At 35.4% G+C, this 13,905-nt stretch overlaps 1 protein-coding gene across 2 annotated transcripts in view; it reads left to right on the top strand.

The window, feature by feature from the left end:
* SLC4A10 (solute carrier family 4 member 10) overlaps nt 1-13,905 on the top strand; it is a 230,828-nt gene that overhangs the window by 195,968 nt on the left and 20,955 nt on the right. For both annotated transcript variants that reach the window (XM_079923638.1, XM_079923639.1), the window contains 4 exons: nt 799-912; nt 2,156-2,317; nt 9,652-9,903; nt 11,291-11,359. In XM_079923638.1, coding sequence (XP_079779764.1) covers nt 799-912; nt 2,156-2,317; nt 9,652-9,903; nt 11,291-11,359 — 597 coding nt within the window. The remainder of the gene's footprint in view (nt 1-798; nt 913-2,155; nt 2,318-9,651; nt 9,904-11,290; nt 11,360-13,905) is intronic.

The following is a 13,905-nucleotide window of genomic DNA, read 5'->3' on the forward strand; positions in this document are numbered from 1 at the left end:
GTTTTTCTTACCTCTTCCTTCCGTAACGTGGAAGATTCATTTCTTTCCCCCCAAAGCTTAATTTGATTAATATAGAATTATCTTTTTTGTATCAAACTCCTGCATTTTGTATGTGTTTGTGTGTGCGTCATAAAGGCAGCCTAATAAAAGGCAGATCTTGTTGATTATTGTTTAAGAATTTTTCTCAATGAAGGCTTTATAAAAGAGAAATGGCTTTAAAAACTGGCTTACATAGAATAACTTTTAAATTTGCTTACTCTGTTGTGCAAATTACCTGCTGCCATACTTGTAGCTCAGATAAACTAACTAACTTCAATAAAAATAGATAATTTTATTTTATGGTATTTCAGGTTTATGATATTAAAATGTTACCTACGTGAGAAAGAGTACTAAAATATAGCGAAATTCTAGCCATGCAACCTTATTCTGTGAAATAAATATTCACATACTGGAATTCATAATAAACTTAGATTTTTATCAGCACTGCTGATGTAGTGATATTGTATCATGCAAGATTCCCATAATAAACTTAGATTTTAAATGAAAACAGCACAATCACCATTGTAGCTATTCCATAATGCCTCATTTTGAAAATGTTGAGTGTGTATTCATCCTAATGACAGAGATACATAAATATAAATATGACAAGAGTTAGTAGTAATATTATAGTATGCGTAAAATATAATATTATGATATTATGTCATAAAGTGTTTATAACGTGTGATTCTAGATTATGTTCCTGAGTATTCTTCACTATTTATAGTTCCTTCAAGTGACAAGTGTTTTCATTATGTTTAGGTGCGATCCATAGTGAGCGACTTTGCTGTCTTTCTTACGATTCTGTGTATGGTTTTAATTGACTATGCCATTGGGATCCCATCTCCAAAACTACAAGTACCAAGTGTTTTCAAGGTGAAGTTATCATAGGATTTACTATCATCTCTCCATCTCTGTAGGTCTAATTTTTATTCAGATGATGGCTATAACCCTAGTTCTTGGGATTTTCATGAAAATATAAAGAATATAGATTAATATAACAGTAAATAAAATGCCCACAGCATGACTAAAATTTTGGCCTAATATTAAAAAAATAGAAATCACAGAAATGGAAACCTAGAGGCAGCTTGAAAAAAATTTCTGTCAATTATTCCAGTGGGAATATCTATATTCTTAAAAGATAAGGAAGCATTTTGAAAGTAAGGGTGACGCACAGTGGATAGGCCTTGAAAACAGATAAAATTAGGTCTGGAATAGAGTTCAGACCATGTTACTAACTATGCAACCTTGGGCCAGTTACTTTACCTCTCTGAACCTGTTTTCTCACCTATCAAAAAGAGCGAGGGGGCTTCCCTGGTGGCGCAGTGGTTGAGGGTCCTCCTGCCGATGGAGGGGACGCGGGTTCGTGCCCCAGTCCAGGAGGATCCCACGTGCCGCGGAGCGGCTGGGCCCCTGGGCCATGGCCGCTGGGCCTGCGCGTCCGGAGCCTGTGCTCCGCGGCGGGGGAGGCCACAGCAGTGAGAGGCCCGCGTACTGCAAAAAAAAAAAAAAAAAAAAAAATAGCTAGGGACTTCCTCAAAGAATCGTCAAAATGATTTCCTTTGGGTCTCATCTCAGGCACCAGCCATGTTTGAACCTTTCCCTGAGACCATGATGTGACCAAACGTCTTTTTGACATTATTACATAGTGACCTCGATACACGTCTAAAATAAGAGTTATACACAGTGGTCAATGTGATATTTGTAAATGTAAATAAATTTGCCAATCATAAATGATAAATATTAATATGATTTTATTTAATATAGGTATTGATTGAGAACACAAATTTGTGAGTCAGTTTGTCAGAGCTGAAATCCTATCTCCACCACTTACTAGCTTTGGGACCTTGAAAAATTTACTGAACCTCTCTATGTCTCAGTTTCCTTATCTGTATCTTCCTTAGACTGTTGTGAAGAAAAAAATGAGTTAAAATATTTAAAGCACTTAGAATAGTGTCTGGTACCTTATAAATGCTTTGTGAATATTATTATTATTAAATATATAATTCACTTGGCATATCAGTTTATAACTAGGGTTTTCCTGGTATTATCTGTAAGACAATTTGATTAGGTATTCATTAATCCAGTTAATAACTGTGCATTCTTTAATTTTTCACAGCCCACAAGAGATGATCGTGGCTGGTTTATTACACCTTTAGGCCCAAATCCATGGTGGACAGTAATAGCTGCTGTTATTCCAGCTTTACTTTGTACTATTCTAATTTTTATGGACCAACAGATTACAGCCGTCATCATCAACAGAAAAGAGCATAAGCTAAAGGTATATTTTAACCTCCATTTTAATGTAAATCATTGTGATTCAACGGATGTCAATTATACTTTATACTGATGTTTATTATATTTTGTATTCTATAGTCATTTGCATAGTGAAATATTAAAATATTTTCAGATTCATAATTTTATTTTCTATATTCATGGTACTTTGTCTGATGATAAGTTTAACATTAATTTATTAATTATTAATTAATTAATTTAATTATAGCACTTGGCTGAGCTCTGAACTCTGGAACCCTACCTCCAGGACTTAAAATTTAAAAACATTGGCAAAGTTCTAGCTTTCTTTACCATGTTTAACACACTGTAATGAAATAATCTATTTTGGTGAAGTGTAGCTTTACCAATTTGTCTTACGTCTGGGGTTCTTCTATTTCTCTATTTGACCTTAAGTATATCTATTAGATTGCATTCATTTTGGAACAAATTACATCTTCAAATAATTCTCATTTTCTTTAGTCGTTCCTCCATCTATAATGTCTATGACATTAAAACCAGTCATATTATAGTTTGTGACATCTTTGTTGAATTTTAGTGCAGATTCTAATGACTTTCTTTTACAAAAAGAATAAATATGAATGTATCTTATTTATTATATTCTGACCCTGCCATTTTGCAACTGTGAAAAATTAGCTGTCCACTGGTGTGCAGTTTGTCTGAGATGTGTAATGTGAGCACTATCATTTATAGGAATATGTTAAATAAAATCAGAAAAATCATTGAATGGTTAAAAGTACTCTGAATCAAACCTTACAAAAACAGAACAGGCACAATCTTGTTTTTTCTGGTATCATGGGATAATTGCCAGCTATCTTCACATACTCTTTAAACTCTAGGAAAAGTTTCATTGTCAGAGCAACAGAAATCATACTTTATAGAATTTTTAAGTATGTTTGTTAGAAAGATTTAAAAATCAGATTGATTGAAGTATTTGATGGGAAGTAGTAATGACATAAGTATAAGAAAGCACAGTTATTTGTAATAAATCTTACTGAAAAGGAATTTTGTCTATTATATTGGGGAGAGTGTGTGTCTCTCTTAAAATAAAGAGTATTCTTTATTCTCTTTGTAGAAAGTAACTTAAGCGTGCTCAAAAACCTTTTTTAAAATGAGTTCATATTCACTTCTTGTTTTGGTCAAAAAATTTTTTGATTATTAAAGATGTATTCTACCAAAATATCACATGAAGTCTTAGGAACTAGACCAGTGATGTGCTGGTACATGTTTAACAACCAGTCCTCTGTGTATAAAAAGAAATACCCTGATTTATAATGTTTGCCGATTTTCATGATGTCAATACTCCCATCGTGGCCCATTTCAAGCTAAAAGAGTGACATCAAAAAATTGGCAGGAAAATATTTGAAAATTAAACAATTGGTTCTTATAAGTCTGTATGAGCTGGCTCCAAAATACTGCTGAACTACATTATTCAATATTAGAAACTTTAAATCATTTACAGCTCTCAAAACAAGAAATTCAGATTTCCAAATTAGTAGTCAACTTATTTAATATCAATCATTCAAAAATATTATTTGCTTTTAAAATATCAACCTTCTGCAAAAGCAAATACCACCACAACTTAATTATTAAAGTTATGTAGTTGATTAAGTAGATCTATAAAACTGGTGTTAACAACTTAATGTTGAATGCTGTTAGTCTGCTACTCTCTAAGGAGTAGGAAAACATTTTTCCTAGACACCAGTTTATTTTTTTAAACTGAAAACATCTCTATTTTTCCCATTTCTGTTTTAATTATACACCAAAATTTGTATTTTCATACTACATATGTTGCTTGTTGTTTTTACATAAGAGCATTATAATGGTAATTATCCGATGCCAACAATATAAATATAAATCTGCATTATCATTTTTAATGGCAGTATATATATTTCCTTGTATGGCACATGTTTTAAAATGAACTAAAAGACTCCTGTTTTAGAAAGAAAGTAAGCTATGTAGTCATTGTTTCCCTTTCAAAGGAAGTTGTTTTCTTTTTTTTTGGCTTTTATAATTAGACAGAAATATCACTGATTTAACTGAGAAATTTTCCTTGTAAAATTTTTTTCTAAATATTAGTGGAATCATTAAAACAGAATGTGGAAGTAAATGAAGAATTGCCCAAGGTGATGTTACCTTTTTGGCTGTCCTGTATGCTTGCTGTTTCCAGATCTCTCCACCTTATAAATCACATATTGCTTGCTCCTTGTTCTTCATGAGCCCATGGTAGGCCCTTGACATTCACAGACTTTCCAAAGCTCCAGATCAACAAATATACTATATTTACCTCCCCTTTACATATCGTATAGAATAGCTAAAATATAATAAAGCATTCTTTAAGTGGTCCTTTCAAGTATCTGCATTTATAAAGTTAAATGTAGAACTAAAGCATTTAATATTTTTGTCACTGAGACAAACTTGAGACTATATTATTAAACTATATTACATTATTTGTACATTACTTTTTATTGTACAAATGACTATGTAATCAAAAGATTCATATTTTACCCCTTAATAGCCTGGATTTAGTAAACAGCAAATCTGGCTTAATCATAAATTTGCTACATTGCCGCAAGCAGAAGAGTTAGACTTTTCTTGGCCACTGTGAGTCTGAACACCCCATTCTCCTCCTTGGATATGGATATTTGCAAAGTAAGTTCCTTCCAGTGAAGACATATTTTATCTACACCGAACACTTTTTTTTTTTTTTGGCCTTTAACCCTTGTCTTCTCTAAGCTTCACTACAGTGTGGTCTGCTGCTACTGATTTTCCTGTTAATAACAGCAAAAAATCACTTTCTCAGAATGTTCTTTACTCAGAGTAATGGTTTGTTCCATAGCCGCTCTCCCGCCTGTTGCTTCCCTGAAGTGTTTGCACAGTCTCTGGCTTTAACTTGAACCACATTGTCACAAAAAGACACATGTTTCTTGAATATATCCCCAGACCACAAGTTAACCACATTTTCAGCTTTTACTTATTTTTTTTTTCTCCCTTGAAAACCCATTTTTGCCTTGGTTGGAGCATTCCCTGAGATAGTTTAATGAATGATGATTTCTAGCTTCTGTATCAAGCACCTGGTAGAGGCCACATCATGTATCTAAGTCTACATCACATATCCGAGTCACCTAGAAATTCATCATTTCATTCTTTATCTCTCTCAAACTTATATTTTAGATCTTTTCACTTTTTCTTCACTTCCATTACCAAATCCAGTAGTTGGTTTTCTTTTAGAGGATTTTTTCCTGCCAGTAAAAATCTCTTTATCGTTTTGTGAGTGTTACTGTATACGTAATAAAGCTGTGTTGAGATGAGGAGTCTAGCCCCAACTCACAGGCTAAGTGACTAACTCCTCCCTCAGAACGAAGAATTTCAAGATTAGCAAAACTCTAACTCACTGCACCTCATGATCCTTTGGGTCACTCAAACGTATCAGAAGTTGCAAATGTAAACACTTGAGAATGCAGATTTCATCTATATTGTATATAGACGTCAATTCATACTCTCTCTAGCATTTCTCATTTGTTTCTTTCTTCCCTAGAGAAGTGGAATAAGCATTGGTTAACTGAATCCCTTTGAAAAGCATTAAAAATATCCACTTTTTTAAAAAAAAAGTACATTCTCTAAAAGTGGATAGTTAGATATTATCTTTCAGAAAAGAAAGTTTCTGTTAAGATACAACCGTGGGCTTTTCTACATGTTTCTGTAGACAGTTCAGCCTTCTTTTGACATCATTTTTAATAAACAGCAATACAATTCCAGATCACTTGAGTAAATGGATGCATTTGCAACATTCATTTGGCACTACATTCTCTTGATGATTATGGCATTTGATATGTTCTTTTTTGCCCTCTTTGTCAGCCTGGTTCTTCATGTCAATCTATAGTCTTTTATGTGGTTAACTTGACAGATGCAGGAAGTTGCTGCCAAGCTTTGAGACGAATTTTTTCAGCAGTGGCATCTGGGTATCAGATGGTCCTCTTGGCTGGCCTCTTGTCTTGCTGCATGTTGGTTTTAGTGGGGTCTGGTGCAGCATCACCTGTTGCTATGCTCCCTTTTCCTCCCATATGTCCATTTCCCGTGATTCATGGATGAATGTGAGAATAGAAGCTCTGGTTCTGTCTTTATTTCAGAAAAAAAATCTACAGAAATATGTTAGAAGGTGCACAGTTCTCTCTCTGACAAAGGGATACTCCCCTTTGGCTGGCATGCCTATCAGCTAATAATATGGTTACAAAGACCATGTTTTTAAAGACATTTTAAATGAAAGGCAAGAAGAAGGATAATGACTAATTAGTGGAAGTGCCAGAACTGCTTTATTTCCTTTGATTCACATTAAATTAAGATGCTCCCATTGTTGTATAACATAATCGGGGGAAATTGTATTTTTGTTTTTATTATCTACTTGGACTTTACAAAGCTTGCTTTCTAAGTTTAAAAAGGAAATTATTCCCTCGGAAAGCATTATTTTGTCTGCTTCCTGCAATCTAGAATCCCACTGTTTACATTTGTATCATATTTTTAAAACACTAAGACAAGAGCTGTAGGAAATCACTCTCATGAAGGCCTTCCTCATATTATTAAGCCATAGGGAGCATGGACCCTGGGAGAGTCCAGGGTGTGCTGAACGCACAAGCCTGACTCTCAAGGCCCCGTGTCCTTTGCCCTCCTCTAATGTGTACCTCTCAGCTACTAGCACCTCTTCCATTCTCTCTTAGCAGTACCACAACTTTGCAAAACTGCCCAGGGGGCACCATTCACATTGTATTGCCTCAGCGATGGAGGCTTAAGGGTCAGGTCCTTCGCTGTTCTATATTCTTCACACTCCAGAGGTCCCAGGACAAGACACTCCTCTAACTGGTTAAGATGTGGTCCTTTAATGGGACTAAAATTTGAGTTCTATGCAACTACATTTTCCAAAATGTTCTGCAAAAGGACCAGGGGACCAGAGTATGGCCCTAGTGAAGCTGGTTACACCTTTTTGGTCATGCTGACACCAGGGTGTTTCTCTTCCCACCCTCCATCTCTTAATAATGAAAACCTCTCCTGAGTTACTAGCAAAAAAAGTTTCTAGAGTCGTATTCACAAGGGAAATTGAGTTTAGACATTTGGGTGAACTGGAGCATTGACCCAGCTCAGCTGACCCAAGGAGGGGTGCCACGGAATTGGTGACAATGCAGGAGGAAAAGGTCCTTATGTGGTATCTCTCATTTTCTCCTCGCTGTCATCTCCTACGCTTTTATAATTTGTCAGGGATAAGCAGAAAGGGAAGGAAGTACAACCGATTTTAAGGGTGTTTTTCTTAATAAAACAACAAAATAAAATAGCAGAAAGAAAACACTGCCATGACAAATACATGTCAGATACTCAGTATGTTTCACCCTCCAGGCTCTAATAGCTTTCAGATTAGCTGGAAACTGCTTGCAGCTTGGTAAAACTGCCTGTAAGAAAAGCCAAAATTATTCCTCTAGAATAATTGGTAATTTTTGCTCATGTTCATAATACTAATTTTAACAGCTATATTTCTTTTAAAATTATACCTGTTTGATTCTAAAAACTGTTTCAATAATGCATATTTCCTTTTAAAAAAGTCAATCTGTAACTTTATGATTGCTTATTGTATGTCAATGATTGCACTAAAAACTGAGATATACTGAGAAATTGTATGACAAGTTTACCTGCCCTTAAGAAACATTTATATATTTTTATTGAGGATCCTTGAAACAAGTGAGTACAAAAGAAAAATGTATTGTTCAACTGCTAGAATATAATAGCCCCTAACATTTACTGGGTACTTACTAATATATCAGACATTGTTCTAAATGATGTGCAAAATCATTTGCAAATTATTTAATTCTCACAACAACCCAGCAAGATGTCTCCTGTTATCATCACCATTTTTCAGACAGGGAGACAGAGGCACAAGAAGTTAAATGATTTGCCCAAGATCATTGGTTGAGCCAGCATTTGATTCCAGGCCACCTGTCTCCAGAACTTATACCCTTAAGCATTTTATTACACCACCTCTCATGAAGTAGTCATTAACAGTTGGAATGTAAAGTAGCATTTGCTGCCTCTGAGGCTTTACACTGTCAATTTCCTACGGGGGATGGAGGAAGAGGGTAACTCGGTTCTTCTCCATTCTTCAATTTGTCTCCTCAGAGAACTCTTAGCTAATCACCCTCTGCTAGGGAGCAGTCTCCAGGTCCCCACACCTCCACATGTCCCTTGCACCCATTTTTCCTCATTTACATTTCCCGCCTGGTTCAAGAAATCCTCTGGAGGCCAGTGATAGCACAGGAGGATCATAGAGGAGATAGAAAACACAAAAACTATCACTTTAAGGAGAGGCCAAATTTTTCCAGTGCTGAAACTGAAACAGATGAGAACAAGATGCAGTAGTAATATATATATATATATATATATTTTTTTTTTTTTTTTTTTTTTTTTTTTTGCGGTACGCGGGCTTCTCACTGTTGTGGCCTCTCCCGTTGCAGAGCACAGGCTCCGGACGCGCAGGCTCAGCAGCCATGGCTCACGGGCCCAGCCGCTCCGCAGCATGTGGGATCTTCCCGGACCAGGGCACGAACCCGTGTCCCCTGCATTGGCAGGTGGACTCTCAACCACTGCACCACCAGGGAAGCCCAGTAGTAATATATTAAGATAAAAATGAGTATATATGGAAGTTTAGGTTCTATGATATTATTTTTCCCAGTAGAAGTCAGCCATTGAGACAAAACAGGGCAATTGGAAACTGAGGGTTTAAGAAGAGTTTTTCTTCAGGAGATATTAGCAGAAAGGCTTCTTGGGTATTGTCAGGAAGTGGTTTCTAGTCACAACCAAGCCATTCTTAGCTCTGCTGTGGACACAGCCCATACTTTGTTTTCTCAGCCTGATGCCTGGTATATAATTGATGCTCAATATTCTTCATATGAATTAATGATGAAAGACTAGACATATGAATTGCAAATTAACCTGCCCATTTAAGGAACCAAAGTGAAGTGACTGTATTTGATAATGACTACCTATTCAATAGAAGTAGAATGGAAACTAATGTACCATTAAGCCAGAATTACATTAAACCTATTAAAATATGTAGAAGCCACTATAATCATGATTACAGTAGGAACACCTGCAACTTTTCTTTAAGTGGATTATATATTTTGAGACTGTTATCTTTTTAATTTATTTTGCATTTTAGAATCAGTTATACAAGATTCAAGATAGTATCTCTTTTCTATTCTTTACTATTCTATGGTGGTGGTGTCATTGGTCTCTATGCCAAATTCAGGTAGTATGAGAATCCTCTTTTCTTTCTCTTAACAGAAAGGTTGTGGGTACCATCTGGATCTATTAATGGTGGCTGTCATGCTTGGTGTGTGCTCCATCATGGGCCTGCCGTGGTTTGTGGCTGCCACTGTCCTCTCCATCACTCATGTCAACAGCCTAAAACTGGAATCAGAATGTTCAGCTCCAGGAGAACAACCCAAATTTCTTGGCATTCGGGAGCAAAGGGTTACTGGGCTTATGATTTTTATTCTTATGGGTTCATCAGTCTTTATGACCAGTATTCTGAAGGTAATGAAATCTGCCTTTATGAATTTGAGAGAAGGAAGAATATATTTATTATTGTTTAAGAAATTTCATTTGAATCTAAGCCATCATATTGTACGGCATGTGATGAAAGTGATGAATTTTTACCATGTTTATATAGCTTCTTAACAAGGGAAATTATGTGCTATATTTTAGAATCCTTAAATACATAAAAAAATTAAATCTGGCAGAGTAAAATTTGTGGAAATTATTATTGTAATTTTGAAATGAAAATCAGGTTATGGGAAAGAGTCACTCATCTCTGACTGACTTGTGACCTGAGTTTACTGTAGGCCTACACAAAATAAAGTTTCTATTTTCTTGTCAGTGGACAGATATATTTGCAATTAATATTACTTAATATAAGGTGGAGGTACAGAGATAAGCAATGCCATGGTCACGGCCACATATGCAGTTTTGTATTTTAAATGTTTCATAAAACTACTACATGAACATCATTATTATACATACTTATTTTTTATGTTTCAAGTAGTTGAATCCTGAACTTTCTGAATGTATTTGGGTTTATTAAACCCCATCATAATTTTACTAACAGCTATTTTTCTGTGTATAAAATTCATCTCAATTTATGAAATAAAGTATGTCTCACTTCTATCCTTAAAAAAATAAAATAAAATAAAATAAAATAGTTGAATCCATTTTAAAGCGCATTAAAGAGTAATTGTTTTGTCCTATAATTTTGACAGGTACTTCAAAGGTGTGTTCATTGTATTTTAAATTATAACTCATTTTAGTTGTCCATACTTCGAAAATTCTAATTGAATTATTTAATAATTTATACAAGTTTACCTTTATTTAATAATTTACACAATTTGCAAGAACTAATTTCTATGTTATATAAGTAATTATAGAGAAAAAAATGATGCTGAGGTATTCCAATAAAAAGAGAAAAATTGAACAATCCACATGTTTACAAGTATCTGGTAAAGTGTAGGAACAATGTCTAGATGTTAGCTCCATCCTTCACCTTTAATCTAAATATCTTACCATTGTGAAACAAAATTCAAATTTCCCTAAAGCAGCATAATAATAATAGTTAATATTTATTGTTTATTACGTATCATATGTGTTTTTATTGGTTTTGACCTATTAAATACTTATAACAGACCTATTATTATCCCTTTTTAGATATTGGGAAACTAAGGCACAGAGAGCTTAGGTAACTTACCTAAGGTAATGCAGCTAAAAAGTGCTTAGAGCTGGGATTTTAACCCATGTCTTCTGGCTCTGCCCTGTACTGCTTCTAAAATATTTATTTATTTTTCTGTGTTTTTCTTTGGAAGTGCAGAATATATTGACCACATTATATTTGAAAATAACTTGTGCCTTTTTTCTAATTGTTCTTTTACAGTTTATTCCTATGCCAGTGCTATATGGAGTGTTCCTTTATATGGGTGCTTCATCGCTAAAAGGGATTCAGGTAAATTACAGTAATACAAGCACATCTGTGATGACTTATCTTAAGGTCTGTTGATGCTGAGTCATGTGGTAGCTAAAAAAATGCCATTATCTGAGGAGCAGCTTTCAGACTACAATTAAATTTCTTCAAACTGGTTCATAATCTGAGGATACTTTTGTTTACTATGAGTATATTAAAACTGTAAAAGGTTTAGACTTTATAATCCTTTTAGAAAAAGATAGCAGTACATTTAAAAATATATCCAAATACTTTAGATCTTTGATACTGTGATCATGTATGTGGACACCTATCTATGAAAACAGAAAAAAAATTTTGCACAAAGATGTTCCTTGTAACACATATTATCAAAATATTGGAAACAACCCAATTATTCAACAGCAGTAAAATAATTAAGCTATCTAAGGAACATTAGTTTAAAATTGATAAATATGATGACTATAAAAATAACACAGTAAAGATGCTTATGACAAAGTGAAATGCAAAGTGAAAAAGTGGAAAAATGAGTTGTAGCTATGATAGGTTTATAAAACTGTGAGTGTGGGTGGATTAAGAAGGAAGGTAGAGAAATAAAGACAATTTATTAAGGTAATGAGCTCCTGGGTGATATTTTTTCCTTTTATGTTTGTTTTCCTGTTGTTATTACAATTGTCTTTATAGAATTATTTTGTAAATTAATAAGGAAAACCTTATTAATTGTTTAAGTATTGGTTAAATAAATATAGTTTTTGTATTAATTTCCCATTGCTACATTACAAATTGCTATAAAACTTAGTGGCTTAAAACAGTAAACATTTATTATCTCACGGTTTCTGTGGGTCATGAATTTGGGAACTTACTAGCTGGGTGATTCTGGCTCAAGATGTCTCACGTGGTTGCTATCAAGATGTGGACAAGAGCTGCAGTCATTTGAAGGCTTGAATAGGACTAGAAGGTGTATGTCCAAGATGGCTTATCATATATAGCTGAGAGCAAGAGACATTAGTTCCTCTCTGGCTATTGGTAGGAGGCCTCTCCATCAGACACTTAAATGTCCTCACACTAGAGAAGCTAACTTCCATCCCAGTGAACAATACAAGAGAGAGAATGAGGGCAAAGTCACTGTGCCTATTGACAATCTCCAAAGTTACGCACGGTCACTTCCACTTTTTTTCTATTTGTTAGAAGCAAGTCATTGTGTCCAGTTCGCACGCACAGGGAGGGAAATTAGAGTCCATCTCTTGAAGAGAATAATACCAAAGAATCTGTGGACACATTTCAAAAGTACCACAAGATTATTCTAAATTTTTACGGAGGCTGTTGACAAATTATTCCTGCTTATGTTACTGTAGTGGGTTGAATAGTGCCTCTTTCCACCATTCATATCCACCTGGAATCTCACAATGTGACCTTATTTGGAAATAGAGTCTTTGCAGATGTAATTAGTTATGGATTTCAAAATGAGCTCACCCTGGATTTAGGGTGAACCCTAAATCCAATGACTGGGGTCCTTATAAGAAGAGGAGAGGAGAGGACACAGAGAGACATAGGGAAGAAAGCCACATAAAGGTGGAGGCAGAGATTGGAATTTTGCCACTACAAGCCAAGGTACATCAGGAACCAACAGAAGCTGGAAGAGGCAAGGAAATTTTCTTCCCTACTGCCTTCAGAGGGAGCATGGCCCACCAACACTCTGATTTTGGAATTCTGGCCTCCACACTGTGAGAAAATAAATTTCTATTGTTTAAGCCACCAAGTTGTAATTTGTCACAGCAGCACTAGGGAACTAACACAGGTTTCGACTTAAATTTGCCTTTGAATCATCTTGTTTTATAACAACATTATTGTTCCAAAACACTTAAATTTTCTTGAAAAAGAGACTACTTTTGAGGATTATTTATTGTAACGTATAGTTTGTTTTTGTTGGCGAAAAGTCAATATAAAGTACCACGTTTTCTTTGACAAGCCAGACTCACTGCCATTCAGAGACCTACAGAGGAACAGTCATCTGAATAAGTGCTATGAATTTGTCAAATTAACACTTTTTAAGTGGAGCACAGGGTGCTGGATGGTGAACTGCGGTTCAACAACAGACCACAAGAGAAACTGAAATAGAGAAGTTTATCACTCACAGGTCTACACAGGAAGTACCTGGCCTTGAGGGGCCGCATGGGGAGGTCCAGACAAAGTGAAGACAGAGAGAGGGAGACAGGACTTGGGACACATGCTTTTATTAGGGTCAGTGGGTGGAGTGCTTTGGGGTTGCTGGGCTAAGGCCGAATTGGACTCTTCAAATCGAAAGAGCAGGGTTTTGGTAAGCTTTGTGGGAGTCTTATCTAAGGGGTGTATAAGGAGAAGGCAGTGGGGGGCAGGGGTGGTTGCTGATCACAAGGGCCGTTGGAGAAGCTACGTCAGGAACTTATATCTATTTGCGACTCTACAGGCAGCTAAGACGTACACTTGCATGAGGGGTTAGGGTAGTTTAAGGTCACCTCAGGCTGCTTGATCAAACAAAATGGATGATAAGGCAGCAACACTATGGAATAGCTTAGCTAAACTCTCAACACTGA

The sequence above is a fragment of the Stenella coeruleoalba genome (assembly GCF_951394435.1).
Source record: "Stenella coeruleoalba genome assembly, chromosome: 6".
Classification (NCBI taxonomy): Eukaryota; Metazoa; Chordata; class Mammalia; order Artiodactyla; family Delphinidae; genus Stenella; species Stenella coeruleoalba.